The sequence below is a fragment of the Vanessa cardui genome, chromosome 4 (assembly GCF_905220365.1).
Source record: "Vanessa cardui chromosome 4, ilVanCard2.1, whole genome shotgun sequence".
NCBI classification, from domain to species: domain Eukaryota; kingdom Metazoa; phylum Arthropoda; class Insecta; order Lepidoptera; family Nymphalidae; genus Vanessa; species Vanessa cardui.
In genome coordinates, this window is record NC_061126.1 from 5,370,329 (window position 1) to 5,392,149 (window position 21,821).

At 29.5% G+C, this 21,821-nt stretch overlaps 2 protein-coding genes across 2 annotated transcripts; one reads left to right on the top strand and one right to left on the bottom strand.

Annotated features, from left to right (window-relative positions):
- Positions 1 to 1,087: 1,087 nt before the first annotated feature.
- On the bottom strand, positions 1,088 to 16,117 carry LOC124544276 (cytochrome P450 4d2-like). Its single transcript, XM_047122753.1, has 11 exons — positions 15,816 to 16,117; positions 10,786 to 10,892; positions 10,308 to 10,398; positions 8,625 to 8,810; positions 8,133 to 8,202; positions 7,864 to 8,060; positions 7,513 to 7,622; positions 7,128 to 7,261; positions 6,731 to 6,831; positions 3,335 to 3,523; positions 1,088 to 2,466 (listed from the first exon to the last, which is right to left on the bottom strand). Exons 1-11 carry the CDS (start codon positions 15,964 to 15,966, stop codon positions 2,300 to 2,302), a joined length of 1,503 nt encoding a protein of 500 aa, XP_046978709.1. The 5' UTR covers positions 15,967 to 16,117; the 3' UTR covers positions 1,088 to 2,299.
- A 3,655-nt stretch (positions 16,118 to 19,772) lies between these two features.
- Positions 19,773 to 21,441, top strand: LOC124544153 (39S ribosomal protein L27, mitochondrial). Its single transcript, XM_047122610.1, has 3 exons — positions 19,773 to 19,952; positions 20,123 to 20,286; positions 21,192 to 21,441. Exons 1-3 carry the CDS (start codon positions 19,901 to 19,903, stop codon positions 21,393 to 21,395), a joined length of 420 nt encoding a protein of 139 aa, XP_046978566.1. The 5' UTR covers positions 19,773 to 19,900; the 3' UTR covers positions 21,396 to 21,441.
- The last annotated feature ends 380 nt before the right edge of the window (positions 21,442 to 21,821 follow it).

Sequence of the window (21,821 nt, forward strand, 5' to 3'; positions counted from 1 at the left end):
GTACCGGACCTGGTATTAATGTAAGATAGAATATACTGAAGATATTATATAAAACCTATTTGAGAATATTTCCATTGCTGCACAGCTAGTATCGGAATATATTGGCGATATTTCAAATATCTTATAGTTCGTCAGTCATTCGGAAGGTAAAGCCAAATTGACAAAATTGAAATTGATTTAAATAAATCTTGTTGTGCTCAGCATGGTAAGACGATACTTCTTGTAGGTCCATCGCCTACAACTATACAGGGCGCAAAATCGGCTTTACATGCAGTACTGCTTTCACTCCTGGGCAGGTGCTCCCCAATACCTCCTTCAATTTGATCGTATCCAACGCAGAGCGGTTCAAGTTTTCAACGGTCAAGCCCTTTATTACCAGCTTGATCCTTTGGCTTTGGGTAGAGATGTTAAAACACTGTACTGTCTACAGCATTTTTAAGGAGAATGTTTGGATTAATTATTCCGGTGTATTAGTGCGCACTCAACGTCCTGGCCATTGGTGAGTCCCATATAATACTTAATAAATATATGCAATATTCATATCTTGAAACTTAATTTGATTACTTTATTTATTTATATATACTCGGCGGTGAAGTAAAACATCGTGTGGAAACCTGCATGTGTCTAATTTCATCTAAATTGAGCCACATGTGCATTCCTCCAACCCGCCTTGGAACAGCGTGGTGGAATATGTTCCAAAACCTCCTTAACTCCTTAATGGGAGAGGAGGCCTTAGTCCAGGAGTGGGAAATTTACCAGGCTGTTACGTTACTTTAAGACTTACATATAATAAAATTGGAGTGTCTGTTTGTAATACTAAAATAGCCCTTTTTTACTCAATGCATATATATATGTATGTATACACGGAACATATACCAAAAGAACATTTTTTACAATTTTTGTTTGTCTGTCGGTCTGTTTGTTTAGGCTAATCTGTAGAACGGCTGGACCGATTTGGACGGGACTTTCACTAGCAAAAAACTGATATAATAAGGAGTAATTAAGGCTGCAATATTTTTTTTTTGTTATATTCAAACGCGTATAAGGTCGCGGACACAGCTAGTCACAAATAAATAAATATACCATAACCCAAATTATGTACGCATATCACTTTGATAATCAGTAGAATACCTACCAACCTTTATAAGTTACAGAGGTTGGTAGATATTCTACTGATTCCAGGTGATATTGCAGCATCAGGTGGTCCCTTTTATTATAAAATCATCAAAGTTACAGGCTAGTCGATCTTAAATCCATCTGAGTTGTAATACAATTTGCTTACGTCTCTTTAACAATTTCATATTCTTCAAATTTGATCTAAGTCAACTTATTCCTATACGAGCTATGATACCTAAGTCAAACATAGAAATATACACGTTTAACTCATAACGACTATATCTCTATGGAACTTTAATTAGAATAGTGATATTAAAAAAATAACATGTGATAAAATTTATTATTATACTTAAGTTTTTTATAGTCTATTAATGTATTTATAAAAAAAAATTACATACATAACTTATTTATTTTATATATCACAATTATAATTGAACCGCGTTGTGCAGCAAAGAAAGCCACAGAAAGAGCAAAAAGAAATTATTAAAATTAAAAAGAATGTACTTAATGCTTTTATATTGTAATTGTCGATAGTTTCTATTAAAAGACACATTGGCTTTTTTTTCTATTACTTTAAAATAATATTATCATCAGTACAATGTACAATTCAAGATACAGTAAATTAAATCTATATAATAACTATTTAAAAATGAACACTCAACCTTGGGTTAGAAAAATATATTAATAACTATGTATTAAAAATATATATTTCATACATTAATCCTATCAATAATTGATTTATAAAATTGACAAAATAAGGGCTTTCTGAATATAAATTTATATTTTATTCAATACCAAATTTATATTTTAATCAATATGTTACATGTATATTTATATATAAAAACATACCCGTTACAAATATATAAAAATCTATATACCTGTGTTGTGTTACAGTACTATCTCACGGTCTGTTGTAAAAAAAATCCTCTTAAAAATACGTTTTAGCTAAATCTCGTTGTGATCGGTTTAAGTTCGAAGTCTGTATATATTGTACCAATAATTACCTGATTCAAAGGATTTTAATGAATCAAATGGAACAACCATTAAGCTTAATGCTATCGTAAGTTACAAAGATTACAATTTGAAGCCTACACTATCTTAGTGGAGCGCGTGTGCGTTGAATGTAAGGTAGGTTATTCACAAATCATTATATTATTCAATAAGTTCTATTTTGCTTCTGTATTTAGTACTTCTTGTGTCTAGGTTTCAATTTCAATTTAACTCCGGTATCTGATCGCAGTATGAGTTCAGCACAGACTCCAATATCTTGTCCGTCCTCCGGCAGTAGCACGAAATTCTTCACAATACTAGCAATTGTGACTTTCATTTCCATCATCGCGAATTTTTGACCTGAAAAAATAATGTACACATTACTTATTTAAATTCTCACGAATTCGAAATCGAATCATTCATTCATAATAATGAGTGAATGAATGATTTTTTAAAGGGCCTGTTCATATTTTTAGACGATACTCCGAAAATAAATGTAGTTCAGTGTGCCCCCGTGATATTAGCCATCGCTCGTCTAATTTGATTTTTGTCTCAGAGTACTTGAGAGATCTTTTTTCTGTTTAATTTGAATGCATTTTTCATTATTTTTGATTGTTTAGCTCGACTCGTGAATCTTGTATTGCGATTACATACTTGACAATGCTATTACAATGTATTGTCAGATTTGTTTGTACGTTACTATTAGATTTGTTTGCACGCTACTATTGCGTAATCACATGATGTATTTTATGAATTAATTAATGCGTGCATTGCATTACCATCATGCAGTTTTGTATTGTATAACCGATTCAATAACGCTCATTTAGTTCATATTTAATACGATAAAAATGATCTCAAAATCTATACTAATCACTAACACACTAACACTTGTTTTGCTCACATCAAGGATTTTAACTGCTTTGGGGATATATTATAATGCTTTAGGTATGAGATACTAAGAATTGTTAAATTATAACCCTTGTACGCAACAAAAAATCTATCAATAAATACTCCCAAGCCCTAGTAAATATGTGAAGCCGTTGGTTCTGCGCTAGAATTTTGTCAGGTCATATCAGAATGACGTTCTATCAGATTAAGAGAGTGTATGGGCAATGGTAACTTTAATAAGTTCTGTGCAGCTAATCTCTTTCATCATTATCGCCGAAGGTGAAAATGGTCGAGACGAAGGCGGAATTTACGCAATAAAGATGCATAATTAATTTCTTACCAATACAATTCCTCGGGCCAGCGCTGAAAGCAAGCCAACTGAAAGCGTTCTTCGCCGTACTAGCCGATGAAGTTTCAAATCTCTCAGGTCGGAACTCCATTGGATTATCGTAAAGTTCGGGGTTTCGATGCATTTCGAAAATGTTGACTATCACCGATGTACCTTTTCTTATTTTTAGACCATCAATCTCTGGAAAAAGTGTTAAGTAAAGTAAACGAACTTATCCAGGTCATTGAAGCTAAATAATAACAATATTTTGTTATATGAGCTTAGATTATTGTTTTATAGTTTAAAATATTGTGTCAATTAAATTTCATACTTTTTTGTTTTATGAACTGTTATTATAAACACAATAATTATAATGATGTTTATTCTTTTCTTGATATTTGATCTTTAGTATTTTTTGTCACAATATTTTTAAAGGTTATCGGAATATTTTCTATAAATAATCTCTATTAAAAATTCTGAGTTGGATTTACTACTTTTAGTGATATGAATGAATGAAGACTTTAGAAAAACTAATTTAGACGTACTTTTCAAAGAATAATTCATTATTTTACATATAACACATGTTATGGAAGAGTGGGTCCCTTTGACACGAGTATGTAACATGCTCACTAGAGGGACCCAACCTTAAATATGCTATGTAAACTGTGGTAACGAATAAATAATAATAATAATAAAAAAAAACAAGAACATATTTTAGCGAATACGAAAAATAGTGTAATATTTTTATTTTCATAGATATTATCTAAGTAATATACCTATATATATATATATATATATATGATTGTAATGCGAATGTAATTTTTTAAAATGATAAAGCAATTCCAATGTGGGGTTTTACTATATGCATATATAGGACACTGCTGGGGTAAGACATCTCCTTATTGAGAAGAAGGTTTAGAAATTCTGAATACATAATCATGTCATTTATTTCATATGTCACATGTTTTCAACGTCTTCGAATTAAAATCACTAAAAAATTTACGTATTTTATCACTGGACTAAATCGACTTAATCTTTTGATTATACGTTGAGACTCAGTCAACCTTTAGTAGACCTCTAGTAGACTAGTTCCGAGAGATACACGTTGCCGTATAAAGCTTGAAGGTCGACCGCTACACGTTGCTATAGATTCGATTTTTTATTACAAACATAGGGAATAGTGAATCTTTATAATGGCATATATAGTACGACACAACTTAGATGTAGCATCGGCTAAATTCGTAAAACCGATCACATCCGATTCAAGTACGCTCTGCGACTTGTACGCGCTTGAATTTAACAAAAAATAAAAAATAGTGTAGCCTAAGTTACTCTCTATTATATTAGTTATCTGCCATTGAAAGTCCCGTCAAAATCGGTCCAGCCGTTCCAGAGATTAGCCGGAACAAACAAACAGACCAACAAAAATTGTAAAAAATGTAGGTAATGTAATGTAATGTAGGCAGTAATCGGTTTTATTGAATTTGCCGATGCTACATCTACATATGTGTGTCGTACTATAACTAGTAATTAATACGTCACGACGGTTAAAAATGACATGTGATTCGAGAAGACTGAGATTTGTAATGTTGTAAACTGTTGAAACATTAATTTTTAGTGAAAACTAAACGCTTTTCTATGTTTGTATTTTTAAATACATCAAATTAAGGATTCGAAAGGTTGTCTTTAAACAATAAAAGAATGCGAGTCAAGCGAGTATCTAATTAATTATTCAATTATTATTGTCTGCAAATTAACCGAGTTTTTTTGTTCTGAGCGTGACAATAGATAATTTACTATAATATAGATTACATGTGAAACGTGTATATAAGATAATTTACTGCCTTGTTTATTAAATCATATTCAAATTTCATTAGCTATTATTAAGTATTCTAGGTATCAACTGAACAATGGATGTGTAGTGTGGCAGGTATTACCAAAAAACTCGAAAAGATGTTTACGTAAACATATGTAGATTGATTGTTAAATCTTTTTATTTCATGGGAAGCGTGCCCATACAAGCTTTTCATTAAGAAGTTGACTAGGGATACAGTCATTAACATAACAATAAAAATACGTGAACCTCAGTTAGGAACGATTTACGTTCACTGGTAAATAATCCATTGTGGACAGTTCAAGCATATTTAGTAGACTAGTAGTTTGTTTCTTAATTAATATTCCGGTTTTGAGAGCGTAAACGAAAAAAATCGAATGATTGTCTGATATTACGCCGTACAATAATTAAATATGAATATATGTATTAACGGTGATCTTTGATTCTGTTTAAAACAAGTGACACAGGTTACGAAGTATGTAAACGTTTTTTATCAATTTTAACGACATCACTCAACATAATTTGCATTTTTGTAATTATCATTGTACAGTAGTAACCGCAATGACGTACCTAAGCGTTTTCATTTTCGTTTTAAGTTCTTATTAAATACCTAAGGAATTATTCTTATTTTTAAGTAACTGTAAGGTTAAAATTATTTGCTATTTTATCCCTATTGGAATAAAAGAGGATTGACGTTTGACTCGTATATTTATATTGTATGTTTTAAACTAAATTACACAAGTGACATTATGTACTGTTAATATAGTATTGAATTTTATGACAAACACAAAACTGTCTTCAAATAATACTGAGAAATAAATCCTAAGAAAAAAAAGAATATTCTCAAAAGTTTCATACCTGACGGAGTTTACGAGTAACAATAAAAAAAAACAGATTAATTGTAAATTATTTTTCCTTTTTGATATCAGTGCGTTCGGTTACTTACACAATTTGACGCATTTGTGGTAACTATCTCCGTATACACATATCGGCGGAAAAACCCATTTTGCAGTAATAAATATTTAAAAACATCGTTATTAAATTAATTATTTATGCATTGATGTGAATATAGTATTTAAAATACTATTAATTTATTAGATCTTTGCTCCTCTATTGGCGACAAGCAAATCTACATAGATATATACCTACCTATAGATTTGAAATAAATATACTACGATCTCGTTTCATGAAATTATTTACTATTTTAACAATTTTAAAAGCGTTGAACATAATATTTTGAATACAATTTGGTGATGTTAATATAGAATTAAATTTTATATTAAAGCTATTTTGTCAAAACGACAATATCCTCACACTGGGCTCAATAAAGTGCTCTTATAATGAAATAATTTTAATAAAAGAAAAATTAAATTATAAATTATTCTCAATTTTGATAGTAAATGTTTGGTCATTATAATGCTCATTAACATAATAATTTAATATATTATATTGTAAATTACATTTTTGTTTTCATATTAAGAGTTTTTTTTTCATTTAAATTGTATCATTAGCATAATATAACAATTATCGTTTATAATGTGTATAATTTTGCGCAAAAAAAAATTAAAACTTACCTGTATCTTTTGTCACGAGCCTTTCTATTAAAGGTACAGAAGGATATATTCGAAGACTCTCTTTGATAACTAGTTCTAAATATTTCATTTGTTGGACTTCCCTGTAAAATATTACATGTAAATTATTACATAGGAATATGTGTTTTAAAATATTTTTATCAGTATCTGGTGGTTTCACCAGCCGAGATAGAGTCAAAGGTTGTCACGTGAACCCACCCGTTGGCAGATTTTGGAATTATTCCACGTTTCATCGCATTATGGTAGAAACAAATATTTTTGAATTGAAATTTTATTTTTCAGTATAGTTTAAATTATTTTGAAAATGGCATTCGTAATCGAATCTGTCTTTTTCCCTCAAATACGGAAAGTTATAAAATAAAATGTTAATATAACATACGTGTAGATTGGATCTCTGTCTAAGTTTTCTCCGATGATACTTCTCTGTTCTTCTAGAATTTTCTCTTGAATTTCCGGATGTTTTGAGAGGCAATACAGCGCAAAACAAATTCCGGAACTGGTCGTATCGTGACCCTAAAAATAAAATAAAACCTTAAGCGAATAACCTTTATTAAATTTAAAGAAAAATTATCAGTTTTTTTTACGTTTTTATTACATATCTTATTTTTAAATTTCAATAAACAAATAAATGTTGTAAGATTCTTGAAAAACCAAATTGTTATGTGCGAAAAAATATTTAATTACACAGATTACTTTTTTTTTTGTTTATATTAAATCTTTATCCGAAAAAGAACTTGTTACGAAAATAATACATTTAAAGTCACCTCGAATAAGAATGTGTCCACTTCTTCCCTCACGTGCTCGATGCTGATTTGCTTACCGTCAACTTCGGATAGAAGGAGCAGGTCCAAAAATGCATGCTTATTCTTTATACCTGAAACGTACGAGTTAATAAATAATTTAATTTTACGTTGAGTAAGAAGGCAATAATATAACTTAATAAAATTAATTCAAAGTATTTCAATGGTTTGTTACAAAAACTTTTTATAGCTAATTTTGTGGTAATTAAAAAGTTTTTGTTAGTTAGCCATAAAGCCGCATTTTTAAACAGTATAATAAAAATCTGAAACATTTCAAAATTTGCAAATTATATTTTCGTTAGTATATCTATATACCTAAATCAGAGGTTCCATTCAGATTAGTGATGTTTGATTTTTCCAATTCTTTACGTCTCATATTGATTACTTCTCTTGTATGTGAGTGCAGTATTTCCGTTGCTTCGTCTCGTATCTTTTTATACGGGAATAAATTGAATATTGCGTCTTCTCCCATGAATGGGTTTCGCATTCTCAATGACAGGATCTTGGAAAGACTAAAATTTAAGTTAACACTGTGAGTTCGTACAATACCATAAAAACTATGCTTATTATTCAAACATACTTACGACTCAATCGCTTTTACATATTTAGATTCGCTATTGTTTTGAGCATCGAAAGAAACGCCCATAATGGATTCTGCAAATAATATTTTTTTATCGATCTTTTTTATTGAGCAAAGCACAAATAAATAATTAATAATATATTTGAATTTTTTGAGTTATAACATATTCTACCGGAACATGTTACAATTTATATAATTTATTATTTATATAAATGAGATAACGTTACTAACACAATCAACTTCAAAAGACATTTATTTACGAAAAGGAAAAAAGTGTAATTTATACTTATATATTTTTTAACTCATTGCTAAAACTCAGTTTAAAGTATGTCGAAATATTGAGATACTTAATGGCACTTCCGTCTAAGGAACAATGCCATAGGAAAACATTTTGACAGCTTATTTATAATTTTTTTTATGTTTGATAAGTCTTTGATACATTTTTTTGTATAATTGAGTATTTTGAATAAATAAAGTGAGTGAAAACATTGATTACCTGTTACGTTATCCAAGGCCGTCAATGCTATAACGGGAAAAGCGTCGAAAGCTTTACCGTCCGTGTAATTTTGTAATTTCTTTATCAAAATCTTTTCGTTTTTCAAGAAAACTGGTAAAAAGTTTTGTAGAATGTTGAAATGAAACGCTGGCGTTAAGAACTTCCTCGTTGTTCTCCATCTGTGACCTTAAAATAATTAATTTTTTTTAGAAAGCAAAGAACCTTTTGTTAATGCAATGCTAGGCAAAAGTTCCTCCCATTTATTGGAAATTTATGGAGCATTATATACTAAAAAGCACTAAAAACAATTCCTTTACAAATATTGTAAAGGAAGTATGTTTAGTGTGTATGATTTTTATCAGAAATATGCAAGTTTTCTCACGGTGTTTTCATTCATCGCGGAGCATAAGATAAAAATCTAATTGTTCTTGACCGGGTGATTCAACCTGCTGCTTCCACTTTAAAGATTCACGTTTTCTTACAACTGTCAACAATCTTTGAATTATTATTGCATATCACTTATTTTTAAATAACTTGTTCGATAAGCTTATTAGTAGCATCGGACTTGTCTAGCATAATTACCGTCCACTAGCAAATTGTTCTAACGCCTCTGTTATCCATTATTCTGGTTTGATGTGTAAGTTAACCAGTGTTATTACTGATAAGATGGAGCCGGTTTCAAAAGTTTAAAGGTTTAAAGCCTATTTTATATTCATAAAGAGGTGTATGTAAATACAACAGGTAAAGATCGTGAATAATTTATGAAGCAAGGGAAAGAAATATTTTTCATTATTAATTATATTTAAAAAAAAAAGAACGTAACTGTAGAGCTACTTTTTATTGCAATATTTCTTATTATTATTTACTGCTGTATTAATACGTTATGAGAATAACACTCCTAGTGTTTGCTAACTGCAATTATAATATTGGGAATAACGTTGTGATAAACTTTTGATGACCTTATTCATATGTCGTTTCCTCACCTCGTCGTTCAATTTAAATTTCAAATAATAACTGAAGATTATACGATTGCTGTATTTTTATTATAATACTAGCGACCAGCCCCGACTTCATACGGATACTTTATATATATATATCAATATATTATTATAACCGAATAACATAAAATCCTTATAAATTGTATTCTATCTGTTCTTCTGATTTATAACCTATATTACTGTATAGTTTCATCGAAATCCGTTCAGTGGTTTTTTCGGAAAAGAGTAATAAACATATAAATCCATCCTCACAAACTTTCGCATTTTTACTATTAGGAGGATAAGATGATCCCACAAGCATTATATGTCTAGTTAGTAGAAATTATTCAATCGTCGGTGAAATAGACTGAAACTTAGTATACTATTGTTATCCAAATTATATAACAATTCTCAATAGTGTGAAGCATACTGTTAATTTTTAAAAGAAAAATTTCACAGATTTATTTGTAGAGAGTTTCATTAATCTAAGCAACTTCTTTCTAAGCTTTCCAGTAACATGGTAGATTATTAGTTATTTACCAGTAACGCTCTGTTTATAGAAGGCACCCGAGGATTTTACTACCTTTAATGTTTCAAATGGTGATCAATCAAAATCATAGCAAAAAGAGGTTAAATCGATTTTCTATATTGGATTGGTTACATACATATTAAGCTAAATAATTTAATAATAGTTTGACAGTTATACCTGTAGATGTTAGAAGTCCATCACCAAGCCAGGGTCTCAGGAAATAATACGAGTAGCCTTTAGTTATTATTTCTGTGCTAGACATGAGGCCCTGTCACAAAAATTGAAATTATAGCTAAACTTTAAGCAAAAAATATATAATCGTGTTACTTGTTTTACTTTATTCTTAATTGGTAAAGCCGGAGTAATACAATAAATAATAAAAATGTAATAACTCTTAGTAAACACTTTTATAATGCAAATTCAATTTGTAATTCAATATATTTCAACGCATTATCTATTTATATTGAGGATATGACGAATTATATACACATTAAAATGTAAAATAGTAAATTAACAAAAATTTATGATCGCGTACTATAGTGACAAGAATATTAACAGCATTATTCGATTAAATCTCAATTCTGATTCTCCGTATAAAAAATTAACAAGCTATTATAAGAATAGGGGGAGGGGTCATAAGAAGTTGAAGTAGTACCTCTATATACTTGGGGTGTGATAGGACAATATATGCGGTGTGTAGGAGGTGCACTCTGTACGCGTCTCCGTATTCTTCTCTTAGTCTATGAAGAAGCGGCAGGAAATCTGGAAATAAAGCTTCAATTTAGATAAAACAATACAATACTTTAAGTTTCGTTTAGTTTAATGCTATTACAACATGGTCCGGGTGGACTCATTTTAATAATAAAAGTGTTTCAAATTCCAACTTTTTTAAAATATTTATTTACTTATTTTATATCACTAGTGAATAAATTTTCATCCCCCGTAAACCGTAAATGTTTTATGAACGTATTTTCTATTCACTTGTAAAATCTATTCTAATCAATAAAAGAATAGGGATAAATAAATCTTAAATTTAAGCGTGTCGCTAATAGTTCAACTTCATTATTTATGCGAGACGTTTCCTCTTGACGACTTATATCAATTGTAATTTTAGTTCCAAAGTTCTTCGAAAACCTCTTATAATATCATTCAATGTCACGATCTCTAAGGTCTGGAAGATCTGGGATTGGAATAAACTTACATTTGGTGGTAGGGCTTTGTAGGTATTTTATCTACCCAGTCTGGGTAGGTACCACCCACTCATCAGTTATTCTACTGCCAAATAACAGGTCTCAGTATTGTTGTATTCCGGTTTGAAGGGTGAGTGAGCCAGTGTAACTACAGGCACAAGGGACATAACATCTTAGTTTCCTAGGTTGGTGGCACATTGACGATGTAAGGAATAGTTAATATTTCTTACAGCGTCATTGTCTATGGGTGATGGTGACCACTTATTATCAGGTGGCCCATGTGCTCGTCCGCCAACATATACTATAAAAATAATAAACTATAATAGTGTAACTTCCTCCTCAAAGAGAGGGGAGGCCTTAGCCCAGTAGTGGGATTACAACAGGCTTTACATCTATGCCCATTTCAGTCAACGAATAGTAATATAAATAACGAGATTTAATAATCGGAACGTTCGGTTAATTATTGCAGACTATCTTTAGCAATATTTTTAACGTTTTTTTTTTCAATAATCGGTACGTTGAATTCGCAATTTGCGATGCATCCCTCACACATTTGTTCCCTAGTAAATTAAATTAAATCATTTTTTCTACAAACTGAAGTAAGATTTCCGCTCGGTATATTTATCGGCAACACCCAATCGAGCAAGGTCAACGACGTTTATACGACTTCTTAAACGTATCCGACAATCGACCTCGATGTTTTAACAAGTGGTATGGTGATAGTAAACAAACCAGCTAACGCATTAAGTAAACATACTAAATATTATAAAATTCTGAGAAGACAAAAAAATAAAAATTAAAAAAACTTCGCTGGAAATATTTTCAAGCTATAAAACATTTAAAGTCGGAATTAAAATTTTCAAAGATCAATGGTAAGTATTATTTTATTTCTTAAAAGGTTTTTTTTAATTAAAATTATAATAAATAAAAATTTGAACAAAAAGAAAAACCGACTTCAAAAAAAACACTATTTTAAAACAAATGAATATGTACTAAAAAGTAATAAAAATAATTGCGTATTCAACATATTTTTTAGAGTCCTCCTAAGTAAAATGAAATGAAAAATATTAGACTACTTAAAAGTCGATTTACGATTATATGATGTAGTTATAATTATTGTTATTTGGAGCTGGTGTCAGTCACGATGCCCTTGCCCCAACAATCAAAAGAAAGAAGCGATACGAGCCCTTGATAGATCCAGTATATTATTGTATAAAAGGTAATTTGTAAAACGCATATTTGTTAAAGTATTCTCGTATTGTTTTTTGATAGATATACTGTAGGGTGTTCTTGGCATAAAATCAAAATTGGTTAACGTGATTTTCAGTTATTCACCTATTAGTCGCACATATACATAATGCAAATTTAAGACTTATGTCGTTTTCACACGGATACCATCATCGGAAAAAAATAAAATTAAAATGGGACCCCACGAGAAGCACTACCTTTCAAACAAAAAAAATTATCAAAATCGGTTCACCCATTGAAAAGTTATGAAGTAACAAACATAAAAAAAATACAGACGAATTGATAACCTCCTCCTTTTTGAAGTCGGTTGAAAAATATATCTATATATATATATATATATATATAATATATCTTTAGTTCAAAATTATAAGAAATCTCTCGCTATCAATTGATAATATAAAACAGGTATAATGTAAGTTGACTTAATATTGGAGAAAAAGTCCAAGACGACTATTGTTTTCAATTAAATCAGCCGATTCAAAATTAGTCAGCAACTGGTAGACATTTCTTGTTTGGTTAATATCTTTAATTAGTGATGTATAATAATAATTGTTTATCAAGTTAAAATAAATGCCTTCTCATTTGAATAAAGTATTATTCAATTATATGTAGTGACTCATCAAATGAATCCAGACCAGAAGAAGAGAGGTAAGAAATAAAAGTTATTTGTATATTTATTTTCTTTTCATCGGAAAAAAATTAATAGTGATAGACAGTAAGTCAAAATTTAGTTTCAACTTCCGAAACTTGTTACATATTTACTTTACTATATAAATGCAAGTATTGGAAAATCGCGTAAATGATTGAGAGATCATCCGAACATAATTAGTAGTAATTACAACAGTTAAATGACCAATTGTTATGATGTAGTTGTAACGTTTAAATTGTTTTATTTTTCTTTGTTACGACTGTTACGAGACTAATGGTTTATACAAAGTACCTATGCGTGTTTATCTCTTACAATGTAAGACCTAACAGTCTGTAAATATCTCAGAACACTCTGATCTATTTCTGATTTGTTTCTAACGCCTGAATCTTATCGGACCACTATACATATATTATTTATCTAAAATGTATTGAGCTATATGTATATGTATGACTATAAAATCGTTTCGACTTTTGTCACTCTTTTTAAAATTTCATTGATCATACCAAACACTAATACAACATTGATGGTAGCTGAACATTATTGTCATAGAAGCTTCGAAATATTTTCAAAGTAAACATTTTGGGATCTCATTAACAGCCATATTATATCTATTACATTTGATGATAAAGTTCTGTAAGTCATCTAATTTTTTGATTAGTGGTTTTTTTTGGAAATTGGTTGTTTATATTTAAAATTTAACACCTTTGGAATTGTCATTTACAAATTATGGTACGTACCTACTCTATTGTGTTATACCTACGTACTAATACTTGACGACCTTGAAACATTAAAAAAAATATATTTTTTTTATTATTCACACTGAATAACGAGTCTAAAATCAACGTCAATGAGATACCCAGGAAGCAATACATGGAATTCATTAAAATAGTCATCAAACGTTTCAGTTTCATCAACCAATCGGAGGATTGGTTCTTCTAAATCTTGAATAAGTTGTGAATTTTTTTAGTCGTTAAAATTATCCTAAGCCTTTAAAAAGCCTTTAAAAAGCCTTTATTTCCTTTATTTGATTTTCTTAATTTTATATTTTGTAGGAGGTACCTATAAAGAATAATATAGATTCACTAATGAAGCCTCTACAAATTAAATTATTTTCGGCGCTCGTGCTTACGAGATATCTTACAGTGCGTGGGACGACAAAGTGTGAACGACAGCAAAAAAATATAAACTTTATCATAATTAATAAGTGTTTTTATATATTTTAACGTGGAAGGGCGCGCCTACGTGATATATCAATAAAATTAACATTGAATTGACGCTATATCATTGGACGGGATCTAGATTAACTATGATATTCATTATGGATTCGCAAACATTTGAATATCAACGAAGTTCTTATGAACTTTGAAGAAACATTTAAAATAAATGAATATTTAAATGGAATGCTTTAACTAGCCGTGAGTAGAGCACGTTTTTTCACGAAATTATTAGTATGTACGAATTCCGAAACCATATATCACCTTCCATGGCCTCAAGTTGAGAATTCTAAAATAAAATCTCACAAATGTAAAAAGTACTGTTTAGTATTCAAATGGCATAATATGTATTAAATTCGATACATTGTTTAAACCTAAAGATTAATATTTTAGCACTTTAGCTACAAATGAAAATTATATTCTCGTGTTTAGACCCGGCACAAAGTAAATATATCTGTTTTATGAGTGATGTATATTTTTATATGAGTATTATAATTAATGCACTTCGTTTGAAAATAATCATGATTATCTTATAAATAATTATCTTTCTTAACTTTATTCTCAATAAACCGTTTATGGTATAATTATGTAATAATGAAATCATAACATAAATAACGTAAGACCATTTGTAGATAATGACTGTAACTCTATAAGAATTTAATACACAAACCAATTTCATCTATTTGTTTTAAATATATTGATCCCTACCGGGCGAAATGGCAATGATTCTTAAATAATAATGAAGTAAAAAAATATTAATAGCCTTATTAATTAAATAAAAAATGTATATATTGATAGCATTAATAATAATATGCAGACACATTATTTAGGAGCTGATCCAAAGACATTCATTTTATTTTTACCCAATCTTGGTCCACTTCGCCTTCGCCAGGAGGAAAAACACATGAAATATAGGCGCAGAGAATATAAAATAACGATAAAAATTCATTTTAGTTTTTCATTCATTCCAAATTTTATTTAATAATCTGATTTAACTAAGAGCATCTTATTATTTTTTTATATTATATTATGATAATTGTGACAGAAAAATTACCGATAAAGTTGTAAGTTCATTACAATTCGTTATCTTTTACAAAAAAAAAAAAACGTCAGAATTAAATAAAATAATTTAATTCTGACGTTTTTTTTTGTAATCTACGTATAACAGACAAGTGTAAATTTATTTAATTATTGATATTTATTAAATAATGTATTTATTTTAATATATTAGTGTATTTTATAGTTTAAAATAAATACGATTTGAGATAGTGCGCATGTCTATTAATTATGCTACTTATGTGTAAATATATACTTATTTAACTTACTATTAAATACGACTTATTTATGATAGTACTTTATATGTTTAATAACATTTGTGACTTACCTCTTGATTTTGTTATGAATAACAGTCCATTGCCAAATAAAGGTAAAGGTCTCGGCCCCGGAATATTGAACGTATTACAATCTTTAACCAATATTAACCAAGATGTTAAAAGGAGTAGCACTAAGACCAACAATATTAATATCGCTATCATTTTTTCATTAATAGTACTATAACAATATAAAATTATCAATTTATTAATCGGCAATAATAAAAGCGTCTACGTCCCGTCAGTTAAAATCAGACACTGTGCAATGTGCGTTGTACAACGAACTTAACAAATAAACTACCTAATACGATAATAAAACCATTCATACTAAACGCACTACGCTGATACCTTCTGAAGCGGTTATTTAAATAATATGTAAGTCTTTCAAGTAATTTGTAGCAATTATTTAAATTGATTTTAATTGTAGAATCAGCTTATATTCTTTTGTATTCGCGACAGTAAGTCTGCAATTTATTTTCTTATTAGAACTAACATCATTAATTACTTATAATGTATATGTATACTATACATAATCAGCGAATAGTCCTTATATAAGTACAAAAACTTAACTAAAACAAGAACCTATTGGTCAGTAAATATTTGTAACTTGTACATTTTAAATTTTAGAAATTTATAATTATTTTTAAATTTATCATAAAATGCTTTGTCTTCTTTGTCAGTCTGAAATTTATTAATATATATATAAATTCCTGCTATTTTGTTTGTCTGTCGTGGTCTCCTTCCACTACTCGTAAGAAACGCGTATGATTTGAAATCTCAGATCGGTGGTTTTTCCTTGCTAAATTTACTTATTTTAGATTGCATTAATATTTTCTGGTTTATTTCGTTCAAAACGTATGAACAACCCTTTTTGGCGGGGACTTCAATAGAAAGAACCCTCTCGTGATCCAGTTGACGAAAAGATTACAGAGTGAAAAAATAAAATTCAAATAAAACAACTTGGCACTGCATCAATGATATTCTAATAAACAGATATGTTATAACCATACTAAACAACAGAAAAAAGTGTGCCGCACCGGGGACCGTTCATTTTAGTTTATTTTTACATTTCGTTAAAAGTAAAAAGGATAGCTTGATAAAAACAATAAGTAAAAGGAATAACTAGATGTTTTAATGACGCAAAACGTATTACTACGTAATTATGATGTATTATAACGTATTACTACGTAAAACAACTAAAGGAAAACGTCCCAATTAGGACGTTTTCTAGTCTTCACTTTTTGCGCGCTAATAATATGTATATCTGTTTACTACAACATCATTGCACTGCATATTAAAAAAATTAGGGTTATTTTTTGGTATTCCAATAAAACTTCGTTTATTATATTAAAAATAAATAAGGCTAAATATATCGTATATATTTATACCATGTACAAGTTAGCTTGATCTTTTAAATAGAATGGTAAGTGATGAGAAACAGAAAATAACTTGTAGTCCAAAAAACGTTTCAAAATACTTGTAACTGTATTGTGGAATGGCTGTATTATGTGTGTATTTCTTCATTCCACTAGATATATAAAACGTTGGGTAGATAAGCGACGGTGGGTCAATAATCATAATAAGTACCTATTTCATATTACAGGGTTATATTTGGACCTCCCGCCAAATTTAATTAGATGGTTCAGACCATCATACTTAAATCAACTTTTTTTAAACGATAGAAACGTGAAAGAAAATTCATCTCTCCCATAGAAAACTGCTCGAACACGTGGTCGATTTCGTATGAAAGGTCATTTTTTTTATTTATAGTTTGACGGCAGGTCTAAAAATAACCCTGTTTTTACAAATTAAGTTTGAAAATAAAATAGTTTTGATTAAGGAAGAGAACAGCACAGCCAAGATCATCATCACCAGAGTCGTCGGAGCTTGTGTCATCATCTCGAACTTCAATAGGGAAACCAATATAATATTTATGAAAATGTTGCTGTTAAAATATTAAAAAAATATAAAAGAACCATTGCAAGGTTTATATTTGATATAATATTGTTTTTTTTTTTTAACAATAATTACGAATTAAAGTAACGTAAACGTAAGGTAAAAACGCGATTAATTTTCGAATTAAAATGGAAGTTGGGTTTGCAAAGTAGATTCCTCTTTTCAGCTTGAAATCACTTTTATCTCAATTTTGTGTCAGAAGGTCCTGTCAATAACCATGTATTTGAAAACTTTATTGAAGTAGATGAACAAATTGGCTCAAAACATACGTCAATAAAGCTTTTTTTCGGAGTATCAATAGTCCAACTTAATTTTTTACAAAAAAGTATTTCAAAGTTCGAAAAAAATGTATGAAAGCCAGTGAGGTCAAGTACGATCAGTGGGCAGACAGACAGCAGTGACGTCATACGAAATATAGACCCGTTTTGTTTTATTTAAATTGTCATTTTGAATTTTTGCCGTAAATTACAGACTTTTAGATTTTTAACATACTTGTGATCTATCCTATATGGAGTTCATTAAAATAAAGACAAAAATAAAAATATCGCATCTTATATTATTATTTCGTGTTCAATAAAAGTGGAACGTTGCGCGTCCCTACCGTCCGACCGATGTAACATTGTACAAGCATTTATTATTTTTAATGTTTCTATTTAAATTTTACTTTAAAGCAACAAAGAGTCTTGACATTTTCAGATAACGCTTGAATCTTTAGAAACTTTTATGCTATATATGTCACCGTAAACTTACAAAATTCGTTAGATTGTGTACTGTCAAAATATTGTGAATCGTGAAATATTATTGCAATTTAACGAATTATTTTTCGTTTTATTGTATTCTATCAGAGGTTGAGAACACTAGCATTTGACGCATGCGCAATGGCTTTAAACCGTCCGACAGCTGGCAATGGCTATCCTCGTCTGACTAGTGATGTTACGCGCTAGCTCTCTTTTACTCTACTTTTAATATTTACTATCTTTAACAGCCAGTAACTTTGCAGTCAGATTCAATAGGCTATTTGATTGGGCTTTAAAATCCATAAATCCATTTTATATTATTTAGTAGAAGTTAAGGAACCCAGTAAAAGTTGGTTTTTTATTTCTAGTACATATTTGCGGAAAAAAATCATCTTAAAAATTTCATATTTAAATAGCGCGCAAAAACGCTACTTGGACAATATGGCGATGCATTGGGGTCGGTGACGTCACTTTCCAGTATTTTAATCTGTGGTACATATAGTAGAAAAGCAAGGTTTACAAGAAAGTGACTTCAGCAAAAGCCCGGCCAATCAGGTGCGTTTTGGGTCACGTGACAAACGTTTGAAAAAATGCATTTTTATTTATGGATTTTTGAAAAAATTAAGTATTATTTTCAATTTTCGTCAGTAAATAATCATTTTTAAACTCATAATGTACACCGATTGCAATAATTCACAGTTTATTTTTCAAATAGCCTATTAGGCAACCGTATATTATATCATAATAAACAGAAAAAAATTGCTTTCATTTGATAAATAATTTATGAATCTGTGTTGTGAGTCTATAAACGTACAAAATCATACCTGTGAACACCTGGCTGCGAAGAGGTGCGATGATTTTTCAGTCTTTATAGGTGTTGCCGTAAAGTGGACGACATTTTATTGAAAAAATAACTTAATTAAATTTTGACGGAATATGAATTATTAATCATTTAATTAAGATTACTAGCGGCCACATTGTGATAGGCAACCTGATAGATTTCAATTCTCCTAATCATAAATATGTGTAAAAATTTGGTTTATAGCAAACAATTCATGAGTACACTGATTCTGCAGTCGGATCTCGTAATCGCCTTCTGAGATTTTCTACTATATATTTTAAACATCATCAATACTACGAGCTATTATAAATAATGTAAAAAATATTACAAGATAAACAAGTATCTTAACAAAACATTTCTTTGTAATTGATATTATTTAATTTATATTGCACATATTTATTTAACTGTGTAAAAATAAAATAAGTCTTGAACGTTGACAATGACATTTGTCAGACTCATAATTTGACACTTGACTTAGGGAATTACTTTTTAAGGTTATTTTTATCCTTTGAATTTTAATATATTTTCAATTATTATATTTGAGAGAAGTCAAATTTCGGCTAGAATGTCTTTTAATGCTATTTTAAATACAAGTAGAAATAAAACACCGATTTTAGGTAAGACACTGTTTTTTCATAAGTTTCAAAGTGAAACTAAAAAATGTTTCGACAGGAATATATACAAAATCTATTAAACATTAATAAAAAAATATTGTTTATATGTACAAAAAATATGAAATTATATAGTTAAAGTTTAAAAATGCATGGATAATATAATATTTTCACAGAAATAATACGTCACGCAAGTAAGAAAACTGGTGGCAGTACTAAAAATACAAATTGTAAAGTTAAACCAAAACACAGAGGTTGGAAGGTGCAAGATGGTCACTCTGTACAGGCTGGTCACATGTTGGTTACTCAACTTACCCCTAGATTTCATCCAGGGTTAAATGTAAGTGTAAAAATACTACAAGTTTTGGTGAAAAAACAACTCAATCTGAATTATACAGTGTGTACAAGACATTAAAAATAACCATATATTTTAAGTAGTAATCAAAAAAAGTTAAGTTTACCAAATATTGAAGATGTTAAACCCTTAACCAACCAAGTTTTACCATGTTTAATAATTTATATTTTTATTTGTCTCATACTCGTCAGTGGAAAAAACCGTTGTCAGATGTATGTTGCTGGGAATTTTACCACTTGCTTGTGTGGTAATTATCCACATGCCTGCTTGGAAGTGTGACATGAAATGTCATTTAATATTCTCTAAATTTAAGAGTAAAGAAATTCTTAGCCAAGTGATAAGACATTACCTGGTTGTTTGATATAGACTGTAGTATACAGACATGTTCAAAAATCTATCGCATTCAATCATGTGATAGGAGCTGAGATAGCCCAGTGGTTAGAAAGCGTGCATCTTTACCGATGTTTGCGGGTGCATGCCCAGGCTAGCACCATCACATATTTGTACTTAATTTGTTTTTATAATTCATCTAGTGATCAGCGGTGAAGGAAAACATGAGGAAACCTGCATGTGTCTAATTTCATCAAAATTCTGCCACATGTGCATTCCATCAACCCACATTGGAACAGCGTGCTGGAATATGTTCCAAATTCTCTCGTTAATGGAAGAGGAGGTCTTATCCGAGCAGTGGGAAATTTACCGGCTGTTACTACTACTACTATGAAAACTACAATTATGGGAGCTAGTAGCCAATTTTTGTTCATGTATTGTAGTAAAAGTTATATACATAGTTCCTCATTCTTTTGGTTGAGGTTATCTGTCACTATACATTCGCCCATCTGCTTTTTGGTTTATAAAAAATATCTGAAAATAAATGTTGTATATTACAGGTTGGTTTTGGAAGAAATGGCACACTATTTGCAATGGTGCCTGGTAAAGTGGTTGTAACCTGTGAGAAATTTGACCCTAACTGGGAACACACATGGGTACAAAGAGTTTACGGAGGAAGAGAAAACCAGACAATATATAAGAAGTATTTCAATGTCATACCTGAACCTCAGCATACCAGATTTAAATTAATTGATGAAGTTTAGGCATTATATTTAGATGTATAGTATAGTAATTATATGATTTGGTTAATATTGTATTTTATTTCATAACATATAAAATTACCATTTACTTAAATATGTAATTTAGTATTACTTACACTTTCATTTATACAAAAGGTTGGGATAACAATAAGGTATCATTTAAATTGTTTTAATTTATCATTTAATAGTATTACTCATGTTTTCTTTAATATTTATTCAAGACATTAGACAAATAATTCATCTTTAAGAGTATTGTTACTCCAACTGCCATAAAGTTTAAGGTGGAACCCAAACACAATTGAAAAGTAATCTGAATATGAATTTAATAAAATTACATAAAGTAAGTATATTGAGTTTATAAGTCGTAATGTTCACAAAGTATAACATTAAATGTTAAAAGCTACATGAACTTTAAATTAATTTAAATAT

Coding starts and splice junctions, on each gene's coding strand:
- LOC124544153 (XM_047122610.1), top strand. CDS start 19,901: ATGTCTTTTAATGCTATTTTAAATACAAGTAGAAATAAAACACCGATT. Junction 19,953..20,122: donor AAATAAAACACCGATTTTAG/GTAAGACACTGT, acceptor ATATTTTCACAG/AAATAATACGTCACGCAAGT. Junction 20,287..21,191: donor GATTTCATCCAGGGTTAAAT/GTAAGTGTAAAA, acceptor TGTATATTACAG/GTTGGTTTTGGAAGAAATGG.
- LOC124544276 (XM_047122753.1), bottom strand. CDS start 15,966: ATGATAGCGATATTAATATTGTTGGTCTTAGTGCTACTCCTTTTAACA. Junction 7,623..7,863: donor GAATGGAACCTCTGATTTAG/GTATATAGATAT, acceptor CGTACGTTTCAG/GTATAAAGAATAAGCATGCA. Junction 2,467..3,334: donor TGGCCCGAGGAATTGTATTG/GTAAGAAATTAA, acceptor TTATTTTTTCAG/GTCAAAAATTCGCGATGATG.